Below are 17,880 nucleotides of genomic sequence, written 5' to 3'. Positions count from 1 at the left end.
CCACTTTCCGACTGTCTCTCTGAAGTTCCATTCTCGAAAAGCACGTGGAAAGAGGAACATCTAAATTTTTCCACGCGAGCTCTGATTCCTCTTACTTTATTACGATGGCTATTCGTCGCTGCGGAAGTGGGACTCACAAGAAGATTTTCACATTCGGAGGAAATAGTTGGGGATTGAAATTTCGTGACAAGATATCTTGCTTTAATGATTGCCACACCAAGTTGTGTGTCATCTCCGTAACTCTTTCTCGCCTATTTTGTGATAACACAAAACAAGCTGCCCTTCTTTCAACTTTCGCAATTTCCGCCGTCAATCCTATCTGGAAACGATTCCATACTGCACAGCACTATTCCAGAAGAGGACACAGAAGCGCGTTTTGTTGGCTGTCTCTTCAGCAGATTTGATGCAACAAACGTCAGTCTTTGTTTCGTCTTCCCAACAACATTTTCTGTGTGATGGTTCCAGTTTAAGTTGTACGTAACTGTAATCACTATGTATCCTAGTAGAAACAGCGATCCTTATATTTCTATGACTTATCGCGTAATCAAAATTTAATGGAAATTGTTTAGTAGTCATATGGAGGAATTCACACATTTTATTGTTTAGTGTCAATTGCCACATTTCGCACGATACAGCTATCTTCTCTAAATCATTTTGCAATTTGTTTTGATATTCTGGTGAGTTTACTAGGCGGTAAACGACTGCATCATCTGCAAACAAATGGTCTGTTCACATTCTCTCCTAAATCGTTTACGTAGATTAGGAATAAGAGAGGCTTGAACACTCCCTTGGAAAGCATCTGGTATAACTTCGGTTTCACTATATCACTTCTCACCAGTTACCACGATCTATCTTCTTGACAGGAAATCGTGAATCCATATGCACAATTCAGATGATACTACACGTAATTTCATTAGAAGCCGCTTGTGAGGAACGGTAACAAAAAACTCTGAAAGTGTAGAAACATGGAATCACCTAAGATCCCTTATCTGCACCATTCACTATTTAGCGTAAAAATATAGCCTGATGCATTTACCAAGGACGGTATTTTCCTAATTCTCGCTTGTTATGTGTCAATAGCTCTTCGAGTTATTACGTAATGTTCTAACATGTTAGAAGTTCCAAAATAATACTGCAAATCGATGTTAGTGATATGGGTCTGTAATGTAACGGATTATACCTATTTCCTTTCTTGAGTATTTGTGCGACCTGTGCTACTTTTCAGATTTTTGGTATGGCTAAGTATTAAATAGCTATGGCCGTTTATAACTGGTATATTATTTTATACACCACGTAAGTCTACAACCTCGTACGTTTCCGAAAAGAAAGAAAATGCAAAAAATGCTGTTGGCTAGTGATGCGCCTATGTCAGCGGCTTACATAATGGACAGGAATGCTTAACCTCTAAACTGGACGGTGTAGATAGAACTTGCGTATTGTCAGAAGTTTCTTTACTGCATAACAGTGCAGAAACCCTTTCCCTGCTTATAGGGCAGATATCGTGGCGTCTTTGCCACCTTTATAGTCTAATATTTTTCAACCAAGTCTGCTATCACTAATCGTACCTCTAGTTTTCATTGTCGTACAGAAAAACGTACATATGCCATTTAAAAAATCTAACTTGTGCTGAAAGTGGTATTCGTTCACCTCTATAGATTACGCATACCTGCCCATTATGTGAGACCATGACAAAGGTGCATCCCTCGCCAATTTCATTTCTCACATTTTGTTTCATTTAAGTAAGATATGAGGTGGCAGAGTTGCGTGGGTCACCCTGTATATACAGGGTAGGTCAGGAGAGAAGGAAAATACTTTAAAGGGTGATAGTATTAATGATTCTGAACAAAAAACATCAAGTTGACTTTCTGTTGAACAAAGCCTCAAATGTGATGAGCAGTAATTATTTGGGCTGACTCAAGCTATGCAATACAAAAACGAAATTGCGAATGTCTCCTGAAACACCAGAGAAAATGCGTCCGATGTCTCTTAGAAGAAACAGGGTCATTCAGAGTTATTCGAGAGAAATACGTCTGAGGGTTACTTCTGTACGCTTTTGTTGAATCATTCGCCCAAAAAACATATCCAAGTACAAAACTTAACTACATTAAATTTCCTACAAAAAGATCGTGCTCGTTTCTCTGTAAGACTAATAGTGTGCACGTAACGAGAGAGAGAATATGAAAATCTTGTGCGTGTTATTTATTGGTGTTGCGGATTGCATAAAACCAATCGTAGGGCAGGTGAATCACCCAGTGTAATATAAAAAGTCAATGTCCTGACTGACTGATTCACCCACTGACTCATCATCGCACAGACCAGATCACTAAGAATAGAAACTTGAAATCTGCAGAGGATTTTGGTCTTCCACTGTGAACGTCTTTTAAGGAGGGATTCTTGGATATTCCAACCCTATGGGATTGAAATAAGGGTTGAAACGCTTTCTGGAAGTATGTCGTTATTAAGGCAATTTTGAAGCTAGAACTATGAAAATTGGAATTTGGTATCTCAATCAGAAATAAAATAACCCCCTGTAAGAGGTTCAACAAGGGATGACAAGTCTTATGAAAATCTTTCATTATGAAAACGTTTTAAAGCCAAATCTATGAAATTTTATATTTGGCGTTTCAATCAGAAATGCAAAAAATACCGTAAGTATTTCAGTATTTTTGGAAATTCCACCCATAAGGGTGTGGAGTAGAGGATGAAACGCTTTACGAAAATACTACATTATAGAAGCAATTTCAAAGTTGTGAATATCTGAATTTGGCTTGTCTGTTGCAAGTAAGAATTTTTGTGTTTCAATGCTTTTCGAAATTCAACCACTACGGGGGTGAAACAGGGCCTGACTGGTTCACTGACAGATCATCTCAATGTCAAAACGGCTAAGGATAGAAGCTTGAAGTTTGGAGAGGGCTTATACTGTCGGCACCGTTTAGCAAGAGACTGTTTGAAATTTTATCCCTATGGGGGAGAAGTAAGGAATGAAAAGTTTTTTTAAAATATGGCGCTATTAAGGTAATTCTGAAAGTATATCGGTGAACACTGGTATTTGGTTTCTGAGTCAGAAATAAAAAAAATACATGCTTCTGCAGTTTTGGAAATTTAACCACTAAGGGATGTACAATAGTAGCTGAAAGTTTATTTTCGAAATACATAATTATTAAAGTACTATAAAAGCATTTTTAAAGCTATATATCTGCAAACAGGTATTTGATAAATAAATAAATAAAAAATAGGGGCTCAGTGGTTTTGGAAATTCAACCACTAAGGGGGTGAAATAGGAGATGGCAATTTTTATGAGAATATTTCGTCATATTAAAACATTTTTAAAGCTGAATCTATCAAAACTGTAATATGACTTCTAAAGCGGTATGTGTAAGGGTATGATAGTTTCTATGGAAGTATCACCAGAAAAATTCAAAAGGCAGGTTTAACAAAGACCTCTGACTCCAGCTGCAAGAGTCGCCTTTGGTCACAAATACATTCGGAAAAGACTATGCTCCTATGGTCTTAACTGCTGTGAAAAAAGTTTAATACGTGTTGCAGTCTGTGGACAATATGAAAATTAAATTAAAGATAAAATAATCTATGCAAATCATACCGTCTACGCTTGTAAAGCACAGACTTTTTTATCTTATATACTCGTTTGTCGGAATACATACACTTCGTATTGAAAAAAGTGGTAATAAACGTTGTTCACCTCGAAGAGGGACATCCCTAACAAAATGCTCGACTCCACTTACATCACCCCCGGGAACGGGGAGGGAGTGACTTTGAAATGTTAAATAGGAACCCCCTATTTCTTATTGCAGATTTGGATTATCCGTGAAAAGATATGTAACTTTTACATGAAACATTTATTTCGTTTAATAATAGATAATAATCGGTACACGTGAATGTGGGGTGAAAATTGTTGCAAAACGGTACTGTCTCAATCGAATACACACCCGATTAATACAATGGAAGTACTTTTTCGATATTTTTGGTAATGCTGTCGTGTGTCACCTCCCACAATCAAATGAAGTACAGACCGTGATCATGCACTCAGTCCGCGGTCAGACTGTGCATGTTACTTCAATGACCCTGACTGTACACATCTCTTCACAATTGTTCCACGATGTTAACGATTGCAGAGAGGGCCGATATAATTGCCGCGTATTTTGAGGCTCGTCGAAATTTTGATGGAGCTCGTCAAAGGTATGCTACTCTGTTCCCCGATAAAAATGTTCCGTCTGCAACGACGTTTCGCAGTATTGTCCACTTGTTTACTGAAACGGGCATGTTAAATCTAGAGAGAGAGTCCGGCTACGGCCTGTGACAAACAAAAATAACACAGAGAATGTTTTAGTTGTGGTTGCTGCAAATCCTCACATTAGTTCTCTGAAAATTGTGCGAGGGTGAGGAATTTCACAAAGAAGTGTCCTATGCATACTGCATACACAAATGGCACCCATTTCATTTATCGCTGCATCAAGAACTGCATGGTGACAATTTTCACAGTCGCCTGAAGTTCTGCAACGATAATTTCGTTTCACAGATACTTTTCCCCGGTGAATCAAATTTTACGAATCGTGGTCAAGTGAATCGACATAATACTCATTATTAGTCAGTGGAGAATTCCCACTGGGTAAGACAAGTTGAACTTCAACTTTCATGGAGTGTCAACGTTTGGTGCGGTGTTTTAGGTACGCAGGTAATTGGCCAGTACTTCATAGGAGGTAATCTGACGGGTCAAATGTACAGCGACATTGTGGATAATGTGCTACTCAGGCTAATGGACGATGTTTCACTTCAAACGAGAATGGATATATGGTTTCAATACGATGGATGCCTAGCGCATTATTCACGACTAGCTTGAGGAGTTTTGAATCAAAACTATTGAGGTCGATGGATTGAACGAACCCCCGAAGACATGCGGCAGTGAATTCGCAATGAATGTGCAAAAATTGGCGCAGAGACACTAATACATGTCGGACTGTCATTCAGACACAGAGTAGCAATACGCATTAAACGCGATAGACAAGATTTCGAATATTTGCTGCACTGAAACACTTATGAGAGCCAAGGGGACTCACAGTAATCGAGCACCCCGAGGTAGTGAGAAGCGACGGGACTCACAGTAACCAAGCACCCTGAGATAGTGAGAGGTAAGGGGCTCGTGTCACATGATAGAATTTTCCCAAATATCAAATAACTTACTTTGATTTTCGTAATCGGATGTGTATTTTCGTGAGATACTACCGTTTCAGAACAATTGTCATCCCATATCCATGTTTGCCGATTATAGCGCCATCTATCATGAAACGAAAGAAATGTTTTATACAAGGGTTACATATTTTTTCACGGATAATCCAAATCTGTCCGCAGCTCGTGGTCTCGCGCTAGCATTCTCACTTCCCGAGCACAGGGTCCCGGGTTCGATTCCCGGCGGGGTCAGGGATTTTCACCTGCCGCGAGATGACTGGGTGTTATTGTGTTGTCTTCATGATCATGATTTATCATCATTACGGTCGGAGGAAGGCAATGGCAAACCACATCCATTAGGACATCTACCTACATCTACATCCATACTCCGCAAGCCACCTGACGGTGTGTGGAGGAGGGTACCTTGAGTACCTGTATCGGTTCTCCCTTCTATTGCAGTGTCGTACTGTTCGTGGAAAGAAGGATTGTCGGTATGCCTCTGTGTGGGCTCTAATCTCTCCTTGCCTAGTACAGCGGTACAGGTCTCCCGCATCGTTCCCCTACGCTCTGTCAAAGAGTATGGGACTTCACCACCAGTCCAAATCTGCAGTAAAACATAGGGGTTCCTATTTATGATTTCAAAGTCACCATCCCTCTCAGCTTCCATCTTCGAGGTGAACAATGTTTATTACCACATTTTTTTAATCCGATGCCTATTTCACCATATATTCCGATAAACAGTTTTAAATGCCTCACCCTGAATGTATGGCGTTTTCGTACGAGCATACAAAAACGTAACAGGACATAGAGAATGCTCCACTGAACAATTTAACATAGGGAACTTGGGGTCGTGCAACTTTAGGAGATACGGAAGTAAACTTGTATACCGTTTTGTCTAGTATTACTGTTTTCCAGCTTATTTACAACTAATATAAGTACAGTATTACACATATTGTGCTGTTTATTTACATGCACATTCTTTATTTCCTGCAAGGAAACAACAAGGTACATTCTTTACTACCTGCAAGGAAACAAGGGGGACGATCTTGATTGCTAGGAAGTCATGATTCAGGTTTTGTTTACTTTACTTGTCCATAAGGTGGCTCTGTTCTATCGTATTTACATTGTCTCATGACAGAACGTGCTATTATGAATCACAGACCCGTTCAACATGACGGTGCACCGCCTCACTTCATTGTGGATGTCCGCAACCATCTCATTGCTGGTCGCTGGATTGGAAGGGGAGGTCACATGCCCTGAATCCCCTTGATTCTTGCCTATGGGCATATCTGAAGTCACTTGTGTATGAGACCCTAGTGGATGCGGACATAGAATTAGTTGCCAGAATTGTAGCTACCTGTGATGCGATTCGAAACATACCAGGGGTGTTTGACAGGATGCGTCAGAGTCTTGTTCGCCGATGTCATGCTTGCATTGAAGTTTGTGGTAGCCAGTTTCAGCACATTTTGTAAGATAGGGTACAGATGGTACGTTCATTGTGTCAATGATGGTATATGCAGTTAAGTGTAACTAGTGTAAATAAAAAAGTACCTCCTTAATCCCTCCTGGCGTGTCCGAACCCAAATTCCCCACCTCACATTGTTCAGTGGACCATCCCCTATGTCCTCTTAAATTTTTGCATGCTCTTATGGAAACACCCTGTTGTGTGTGTTGACTCGTACCTTCATGTGCTGTTGATGAGCGTTTCTGCTCCAATCCGATCATTCTTTGTCGACAGTGAATAGTGGTGAGAACAGTATCGAGCGCAGCTCGCGACCAATGTTCTTCGTGTCGGAAGAGGCAATGGACTTCCGCCAGATGCTGAACAAGGTGGAGGCGTCGCTGAAAGGCGGAGAGAAGCTGTCGCCAGGGGCGGACGAGGAGAAGTACGGCGGCTTCCCCCGCCGCCTGCTGCTGCCGCAGGGCCGCCGCAACGGCCTGCCAGCCACGCTGGTCGCTGTCGTGACCGACTCCAAGGGCAGCGGCTGGGAGGACCACGGGATCACCGACCACCGGGACCCCTTCTTCCCCATGGACCGGAGGCTCTTCATGTGGGAGCTCGAGACCGTGCCGAACGCGCACGTCGAGCACGTGAATATCTTCCATCGCAGCGTGAAGTAGCTCAACGTGTCAGAGGATTGAAGTTCGCCGCTGTGGCCTCCTTCGCCGAGCTCCTACACCAGACAGTGAGGTATCAGAGTGTTGCCCGATTGTTGTTATTATGGAGCACCGCACACCGTTTGTATTCCGTGATAGTATGACTAGAGGCGATTAATGAACTTGCCTCTCAGTCGTGTTGTGTTGGCAGACATTCATAAGAATTGATTACATATGGTTACTTGGGTGTCCCTGCAAGATTGCTTTGTAACTTTTTAAAAAAATAAAATTTTTCAACTCACAGACTTCAGATAGTAAGACTGTTTGTGTTTGTACTCTTAATGAAAAATAAAATTAATTGTTGTTAATTTTGTGTAATTTTGATACTTGTTTTTGCTGTAGATTGCCCAAGAAACGCGTGTAATACGAGCTGTTGGTTGTTTGAACTTCCACTATCTTAACCCCTTAATGACACTCGCCCTACGAATATACTTTCTGTAAATATTTCTTTTCAAACCTGAAGCTCTAATCGTGGAGTAAATACTAAATATTGAAACAACAATATTCAAATACCTACTTATTGCATTCTGGCAATATTCCCTCGTGTAAATCTAAAGAAACCCATACAGAACATAAACATATAACGTAGAAAAGTCTCTACATGGACCCACCAGGTCAGCGGAGGGCACAAATGCGGATTAACGACGAGGGCCACTGTGCCAGCCAGCCCAGATGTGGTGTTTAGTCGGTTTTCCACATCCCACTAGGTGAATACCAGGCTGGTTCCCATGTCCCGCCTCAGTAACATGACTCGCAGACATTTGAAAACGTTCGCACTCTGTTATGTCTTACACTAGACGCAGACAGCTGGAGTCCACTAATTTCGTCCCAGGGGGTACGGGGTGGCGACAGGAGCGCATCCGGCCGCCCCCCGACATTAACATCGCCAAATCCATAGTAAGAAGGCCGACCCCACGTTGAAGTGGGACAGAGGCCCAAAGACAATGACGTAAAAAAGTCTTTACATGACAGTACCTTCTTTTAAAATTTGTTTCTCTATTCACACAATAATAATATTAATTCATACAGTATAATTTAACAAAATGTATAAAACAAGACTTCATTAACTTTATGTAGTCCACGCTGGATCTGGTAAAATCGCCAGCCATTGAGGATTAATCTTGATTAACGCAAGTGGTCACAAAGCTTTATTTCTATGCCATAACCAATTTCACTCCATCATGCTCATCTCGAAATGGCTTACGTTTCCGATTACATTAATATTTTCGTCACCAACGTGTCCCCCACTCCTGCACTGCACAAAGGTACACGTCACCTTCATTTCGTTTCGATATCAAAAACTTCCTAAAGTTCCTGTATTCTGTTAGATACAACGTGAAATACTTGTATGTACTTATATACATTACTGTGGATGGCTTTTTATCTTGTTTTGGTCCTGGTGCTTTTCCAGGACAATGTATAAAATGTTGACAAGTCAACAGTACACATCTTTGAAATGGATAACTGTGGCATGCGCTTTACATTCGATATTTTTGTTTATAATGCAAAGAACACCCATAAAGCAAAGTTATCATTCATTCTCTGTTAAGCAAAGATTAAAACTAAGCAAAGAAAAAAATGTAGGAGTTCCAAGACATCAATAATGGAAAAATGCTTTTAATGTAAGAGTGAAATTATACACACTGAAGAGCCAAATAAAGTGGTACACCTGCCTAACATTGTGTACGGCACGCAGAAGTGCCGCAACACGACTTAGCATGGGTTCGACTAATGTTTGAAGTAGAACTGAAGGGAATTGTCACCATGAATGCTGCAAGGCTGTCCATAAATCTGTAAGAATGCGAGAGGGTGGACATCTCTTCTGAATAGCACTTTGCAATGCATCCCAGCTGTACTCAACAATGTTCATTTCTGGCGAGTTTGGCGGCCAGCGGAAGTGTTTAAATCCAGAAGAGTTTTCCTGGAGCCACTCTGTAGCAATTCGGGACGTGTATGGTGTCACATTGTCCTGCTGGAATTGCCAAGTCAGTCAAAATGCACAATGGACATGAATGGATTCAGGTGATCAGACATGATGCTTACGTACGTTTCACCTGCCAGAGTCATATTTAGACGTATCAGGGGTCCCGTACCACTTTAACTGCAGAGCCTCTACCAGCTTCAACATTCCCCTGCTGAGATGCAGGGTCTATGGATTCATGAGGTTATCTCCATACCCGTACACGTCAATCCGCTCGAAACAATTTGAAACGAGACTCGTCCCACCAGACAACATGTTTCCAGTCATCAACAGTCCAATGTCGGTGTTGATGGGACCAGGCGAGACGCGAAGCTTTGTGTCATGCAGTTATCAAGGATACAAGAGTCGGCTTTCGGCTCCGAAAGTCCATATCGATGATGTTGCGTTGAATGATTCGCACGCTGACACTTGTTGATAGCTCAGCAATGGAATCTGCAGAAATTTGCGGAAGGGTTGCTCTTCTCTCACGTTGAACGATTATTTTCAGTCGTCTTTGGTCCTGATTCAAAATAAATACACAATTTTGAATAATGAAGCTCTTGTTATAATCATGTATACAAACAATTACAAAAAAAGTTGCAGTTCTTTTTTCAAAGTAACATAAAGGAACCGAAAACTGGCCACAAATCTAAATGCCTATCTTAGAAATTTCCAGATACTTTTTATAAGACGTCGATGTCAAACATAGCATAATCACGAACCCCTTACCACCTAAACTAAGATTTCAACTAAAAATTTACAATCCTCATTGCACAACACATCCCACTGTTAATTCAAGAAACAGACCTGTTTACTAGATCTCAAAGAAGCTTAAAGATTTACACAGACACATTTAAGTTTTCCATGATAATTCTGTAAGAATTTATCAATGACATCGCTGAAGTGCGCATACCACACAATGGCTGATTGCATCCATGCACATTGCGAAAATGTAAAAAATATTACTATCCATAACAGTATCGAAATAATTAAATGCAATGCACTATTTAAGATCTATGTTAGATTACATGCATGAAACTCTGCTCAGTATATCTGCCAAGGAAAAAGAAACCAATACTATCAAAAGAAAAGCTAAAAATAATGGATATAACCGTAAATAGTTGATAATTTTTATAACAAAATTAAAGGTTCCTTCCGAAACACAATTCAGGAACTTACAAGATGTTTCTAACAATTGCTCTAGCTTTCGTCTTTGCCAGACTGCCACATACTTTGCAACAAGATACATTAAACCCCTAGACGCAATAAGACTAAAATATTTAAGTGTATCATCAATTGCAACTCACATCCACCAAAGGGGACTCTTTTTCTAACATTAGAGATACATTACAGATATTACACATCGTTAACAAAGGCAACATAATGAATCTCATAGGAAAAAAACCTGAAACGTATATTCACCCCTTCTTTTCATCACATTATTTTCTAAATGAGCAACTGGAGTTCGCTAACAAACGATTTCTACATGTTATTCTTGGGCCCTTCACAGAAAATTAACCACAATATCGACCCACAAGAGTCTGAAATCAGAACAAGATCTTCACTAAAATAGAACAGCTCCTAAATTACTTAGCATGCTAACAAAAACCATAGAATAAAAGGTACAGAGACCAAAATCAGACTCTAGACAGGCACTCAGAATAGCGTAATAACAAATACTCCAGCAATGATAATATAACCATCCATTTTTAATTTTTGTAGAACATTATTTAATTGTAACTTTCAAATATTTATATTTGAGAGAATCTATTTATAAAGTCAGTATAAGTAATGTAAAGTGATATAGAGTAAATATGTTGCTGTCCCTCCCATTTTTTGAAATTTTTGTGTCCTCAAGTAACTTCTAAATTACAAGGATCTCATATATATATATATATATATATATATATATATATATATATATATATATATATATGTGTGTGTGTGTGTGTGTGTGTGTGTGTGTGTGTGGGTGTGTGGGTGGGTGTGTGGGTGGGTGTGTGGGTGTGCGTGGGTGGGTGGGTGGGTGGGTGAATGGGTGCATGTGGGGGCATACATGTCTGGTGTGGGTGTGTGCATGTATGGGTGGGTGGGTGGGTGGGTGGGTGGGTGGATGGGTGCATGTGGGGCATACATGTCTGACTTGTAGTATCAATTACTATGACTCTGATAGCTCTGAAATGTTTTGTTGAAAAAACAAGCTTTTTGAAACAAGTTTTCTTTTTGGCCTTGAATTTACATTTTTCTGTTATTAAGATCGCAACTCCTACGCCTTTAGCTTAAATTAGATATTTCTTAATAGGGAATGAATTATATCTTTGATTTATGGATGCTCTGTGTTATAAACAAAAACATCGAATTTAAAGCACTTTTCGGAAACTGAAACTAACAGGAAAAATAGTTTCAAGTTTCTGTGTGCCACAGCGATTTACTGAAAATATGTGTACTGTTTGCACTCAGCACTTTGTAAATCGTCCTGAAAATGCATCATGACCAAAACAAGATAAGACGCCATCCACCAGAACATATATAAGTGCATACAACTATGTTATGTTTTATATGAAGGGCTTATTTCAATAGTTGTACAAATCCATTACCTCCAGTATTCTGTCTATAACGCTTCTGACATTAATGGTCCAAAAAACAGAAAGAAAGGTTCATCTCTAGCAAGAAACCATATGCCTGAATATTTCTGGTATCTCAACTGCAGATTTTTCAGCGCTCATTTAACTTCAGGACTCTGTATCTCAGAATGAACAAAAGTGGACTTGTACCACTATTGAAATAAACCCTTCATATGTAATAGAATACAGGAACATAAGCATGTTTTAGCTATCGAAACAAGTTAGAAAGTGGCGCTACAATTCAAATATTCATGTGCAGCGCGGGTAAGGACGACGTACTGGCGACATAAACGTTAATGCAAGCAGAAACGCTAGCGATCTCAAGGTAGGCATGATGGCCCAAAACCGGCAGTGGCAATCAAATAAAGTTGGTTAGTTGTTGATGTTGTGTTTGTTCCTGTTTCAGTATCTTCTGAGTTATCCGCGGTTTCTGCTGGGGCTTTTTCCTTATACATATGTTCCTCTGCTGCCATCCCCATTTCGTTTCTCAAAGGTACCCATTCGTCTTCTATTGTATTCCTTCCTTCTGATTCTGTCCGACGTTGCCTAACGCTTCCTCCCGAAACTTTCAACAAACTCTGATTCCTTTAGTTTATCCTGACTCCCTATGTTCATAAAGATGTCTTAAGTTTAAAATGTGGTTTTGAAATCTCTGACTTATCATCATATAACCAATCTGAAACCTTTCGGTGTCTCTAGGTCTCTTGGTAATATACATTCTGCTTTCATGATTCTGAAACCAAGTGTTAGTCGTGATTAAATTATGCTCTTTACAAAATTCTACTATATGGCTTCCTCTTCCATTCTTTTCCCATAGTCATGTTCTCCTAATAATTTTTTCTTCTCTTCCTTTTCCTACTACCGAATTCATATCAGCCAACAGTTAAATTTTGAACTCATTTAACTATCTTAATAATTTCCTTTGTGTCATCAAATACATTAATCTCTTTATTATTTATGGAGCTAGTTACCATATAAAATTGTAGTACTGCGGTGGGTGTTTTCTTCTTGGTCTGTCTTGATTGTGGTAATGCTTTTACTATGCTATGCATAATAACTTACCAACATTCCTTATTCATTATTAGACCTACTCTTACATTACCTCTATTTGATTTTGTATTGATAACGCTGTACTAACGTCGCCAGAAGTCCTGTTCTTACTGCCGCCACACTTAACTAATTCCCTCTATTTCTAACTTCGGTCGTTACATTCCCGTTTTTGAATTCTCTGTCCTGCCACTCGATTAAGGGATTAAATATTTCATGCTCCGACCCATCGAATACCAGTGTTGTTTGTCCTGATGACCTCCTCCTGAGTGGTCCCAGCCCAAAGATCCGGATGGGCTACTATTTTACCTCTGGCTAATTATACGCAAGAGGATGCCATTATCTTGTAACCACACAGTAGAGCAACACGCATCTGCGAAAAAAAAGTCACGGCTGTAGTTTCCCCTTGCTTTCAGCTGTTCTCAGTAGCAGTGCAGTAAGGATATGTTGGGTAATATTACAAGGTCAGGTCAGTCAGTAATCCAGACTTACTCGTAGAGCTACTGAAAAGGCTGTTTGTACCTCTTCAGGAACCGAGTCTGGCATCTCCGCAGATATTCCTCGATTATGGTTCCACCTACGAATTATGGCACGAAAGTCACTACACTTTGGCAAGGGTCATGGTTCATGGGGTCATATTATGCACAAGGAGTTCATTTGTATTCTGCATCATTAATAGACATCCATTTAGCGTGTAGCTCGGTAAGTATCGAGACAACATAATTCTGTACAGGTTTCAAACATATGTTAAAAATTTGATATTGTAATTGTAATTAACTATCCAACTACTGGGCGACTCGGCAAAATATCGAGAAATCTAAATCTTTGTGGATGAACCTATTATTGTATAGTTGTTGTTGTTGTTGTCGATGTTGTGGTCTCCAGTCCTGAGACTGGTTTGATGCAGCTCTCCATGCTACTCTATCCTGTGCAAGCGTCTTCATCTCCCAGTACCTACTGCAGCCTACATCCCTCTGAATCTGCTTAGTGTATTCATCTCTTGGTCTCCCTCTATGATTTTTACCCTCCTCGCTGCCCTCCAGTACTAAATTGGTGATCTCTTGATGCCTCAGCACATGTCCTACAAACCGATCCCTTCTTATAGTCAAGTTGTGCCACAAATTTCTCTTCTCCCCAATTCTATTCAATACCCACTCATTAGTTATGTGATCTACCCATCTAATCTTTAGCATTCTTCTGTAGCACCACATTTCGAAAGCTTCTATTCTCTTCTTGTCTAAACTATTTATCGTCCATGTTTCACATCCATAGATGGCTACACTCCATACCAATACTTTCAGGAACGACTTCCTGACACTTAAATCAATATTCGATGTTAACAAATTTCTCTTCTTCAGAAACGCTTTCCTTGCCATTGCCAGTCTACAATTTATATCCTCTCTACTTCGACCACCATCAGTTATTTTGCTGCCCAAATAGAAAAACTCCTTTACTACTTTAAGTGTCTCATTTCCTAATCTAAATCCCTAAGCACCTACATTCCATTGTCCTTGTTTTGCTTTTGTTGATGTTCATCTTATATCCTCCTTTCAAGACACTGTCCATTCTGTTCAATTGCTCTTCCAAGTCCTTTGCTGTCTCTGACAGAATTACAATGTCGTCGGCGAACATCAAAGTTTTTATTTCTTCTCCATGGATTTTAATATCTACTCCGAACTTTTCTTTTGTTTCCTTTACTGCTTGCACAATATACAGATTGAATAGCATCGGGGAGAGGCTACAACCCTGTCTCACTCCCTTCCCAACCACTGCTTCACTTTCAAGTTCCTTGACACGTATAACTGCCATCTGGTTTCTGTACAAATTGCAAATAGCCTTTTGCTCCCTGTATTTTACCCCTGCCACCTTCAGAATTTGAAAGAGAGTATTCCAGTCAACATTGTCAAAAGCTTTCTCTAAGTCTACAAATGCTAGAATTCTAAGTTTTGTCTTTCCTTAATCTTTCTTCTAAGATAAGTCTAGGGTCAGTATTGCCTCACGTGTTGCAACATTTCTACAGAATCCAAACTGCTCTTCCCCGAGGTCGGCTTCTACCAGTTTTTCCATTTGTCTGTAAAGAATTCGTGTTAGAATTTTGCAGCTGTGACTTATTAAACTAATACTTCGGTAATTTTCACATCTGGCAACACCTGCTTTCTTTGGGATTGGAATTATTATATTCTTCTTGAAGTCCGAGGGAATTTCGCCTGTCTCATACATCTTGCTCACCAGATGGTAGAGTTTGTCAGGACTGTCTCTCCCAAGGCTGCAGTAGTTCTAATGGAATGTTGTCTACTCCCGGGGCCTTATTTCGACTCAGGTCTTTCAGTGCTCTGTCAAACTCTCCACGCAGTATCATATCTCCCATTTCATCTTCATCAACATCCTCTTCCATTTCCATAATATTGTCCTCAAGAACATTGCCCCTGTATAGACCCTCTATATACTCCTTCCACCTTTCTGCTTTCCCTTCTTTGCTTAGAACTGGGTTTCCATCTGAGCTCTTGATGTTCATACAAGTGGTTTTCTTTTCTCCAAAGGTCTCTTTAATTTGCCTGTCGGCAGTATCTATCTTACCCTTGGTGAGATAAGCCTCTACATCCTTGCATTTGTCCTCTAGCCATCCCTGCTTAGCCACTTTGCGCTTACTGTGGATCTCATTTTTGAGACCTTTCTATTCCTTTTTGCCTGCTTCACTTACTGCATTTTTGTATTTTCTCCTTTCATCAATTAAATTTAGTATCTCTTCTGTTACCAAAGGATTTCTACTACCCGTCTTCATTTTACCTACTTGATCCTCTGTTGCCTTCACTATTTCATTCCTCAAAGCTACCCATTCTTCTTCTACTGTATTTCTTTCCACCATTCCTGTCAATTGTTCCCTTATGCTTTTCCTGAAACTCTGTACAGCCTCTGGTTCTTTTGGTTTATCCAGGTCGCATTTGCAGTTTCTTCAGTTTTAATCTACAGGTCATAACCAATAGAATGTGGTCAGAGTCCACATCTGGCCCTAGAAATGTCTTACAATTTAAAATCTGGTTCCTAAATCTCTGTCTTACCATTATATAATCTACCTGAAACCTTTTAGTATCTCCAGGGTTCTTCCATGTATACAACCTTCTTTCATGATTCTTGAACCAAATGTTAGCTATGATTAAGTTATGCTCTATGCAGAATTCTACCAGGCGGCTTCCTCTTTCATTTCTTACCCCCAATCCATATTCACCTACTACGTTTCCTTCTCTTCCTTTTCCTACTGTCGAATTCCAGTCATCCATGACTATTAAATTTTCGTCTCCCTTCACTATCTGAATAATTTTTTTTATCACATCATACATTTCATCAACTTCGTCATCATCTGCAGAGCTAGTTGGCATATAAACTTGTACTACTGTAGTAGGCGTGGGCTTCGTGTCTATCTTGGCCACAATAAATCGTTCACTATGCTGTTTGTAGTAGCTTACCCGCACTCCTATTGTTTTATTCATTATTAAACCTACTCCTGCATCCTCTTATTTGATTTTGTATATATAACCCTTTATTCACGTGACCAGAAGTCTTGTTCCTCCTGCCACCGAACTTCACTAATTCCCACTATATCTAACTTTAAGCTATCCATTTCCCTTTTTAAATTTTCTAACCTACCTGCCCGATTAAGGAATCTGACATTCCACGCCAGTTTTATTTCTCCTGATAACGACATCCTCTTGAGTAGTCCCCGCCCGCAGATCCGAATGGAGGACTATTTTACCTCCGGAATACTTTGCCCAAGAGGATGCCATCATCATTTAATCATACGGCAAAGCTGCATGCCCTCGGAAAAAATTATGGCTGCAGTTTCCCTTTGCTTTCAGCCGTTCGCAGTACCACAACAGCAAGGGCATTTTGGTTAGTGTTACAGGGCCAGATCAGTCAATCATCCAGAATATTGCCCCTGCAACTACTGAAAAGGCTGCTGCGCCTCTTCAGGAACTACACGTTTGTCTGGCCTCTCAACAGATACCCCTCCGTTGTGATTGCACTTACGGTACGGCTATCTGTATCGTTGAGGCACGCAAGCCTCCCCACCAACGGCAAGGTCCATGGTTCATGGGGGGGTTATTGTATTACCAGCTACTAATGTATTTTTATCAAACTACAATTACATATGTTACTACAGAAAAAAACTGCACAGTATCTTACGCCAACTTGTGAGTTTGTATTTATATATTCATGGGTTGTGTTTACTATCGATTGCACAGACATGACGGCACTACTTCTGTCACCATCGGCACAGTATGTTTAAATTTTTTGGCTTACTGTACATCCATAAGAAATTAACGTATCCCTTAATGTTTTGTAAATAAGTGTTATATGTTCTCGTTTGGTGACAAGTTTTGCATCCTTCAGGATCTTCTTATTATGGAACCATGGAGCAATAAGTACATCTCATGACTAAATCCAATACTGCTTATACTTCCGCTAAAATAGGATTATTCGAGTCGCTTCAAGATGTTTACTTAATAAATGAATTCTCAGCAGTTTCCTGAAAGCGCTTGTGGCAGGAGCCTGAATCTGTAACTTGTAGGTCACGACAGTTTGTTTGACTAAAGCGCAACATGATTTCTTCAAATTAATGGTAAATTAATCCTTAGTATAAGATGTTGTCATTGTAAGTTGGTAGCTAGGAGACATCTACATCAATCTTCTCTATCTTCAACCTGACAGTTACAGCATTTATGCTATCAAGGGTAGCATACATTCAACGGATCACCGCTTTCGCTCATCTTTCACACGGTTATAGGACGTATTTAGATTAATAAATGCTGCTCTACTTTTGTATACTTGTTAAGTGTTTTCGAGAAATCGTGGTTTAAAGTTTTATGAGGCTTTTGAATACCCAGGTCTCCACAACCCCCAAAGTGGTCT

General features: G+C 40.0%; 1 protein-coding gene across 1 annotated transcript in view; it reads left to right on the top strand.

Moving 5' to 3' along the window:
• LOC126151783 (allergen Cr-PI-like) overlaps nucleotides 1-7,649 on the top strand; it is a 79,712-nt gene extending 72,063 nt beyond the window's left edge. The window contains exon 11 of the mRNA XM_049915965.1: nucleotides 6,923-7,649. Coding sequence (XP_049771922.1) covers nucleotides 6,923-7,305 — 383 coding nt within the window. The 3' untranslated portion in view covers nucleotides 7,306-7,649. The remainder of the gene's footprint in view (nucleotides 1-6,922) is intronic.
• Nucleotides 7,650-17,880: the final 10,231 nt, after the last annotated feature.

This window comes from Schistocerca cancellata, chromosome 2, assembly GCF_023864275.1.
Source record: "Schistocerca cancellata isolate TAMUIC-IGC-003103 chromosome 2, iqSchCanc2.1, whole genome shotgun sequence".
Classification (NCBI taxonomy): domain Eukaryota; kingdom Metazoa; phylum Arthropoda; class Insecta; order Orthoptera; family Acrididae; genus Schistocerca; species Schistocerca cancellata.
Note: the sequence above shows the minus strand (reverse complement) of the source record. Positions and strands in the feature narration are given on the sequence as shown.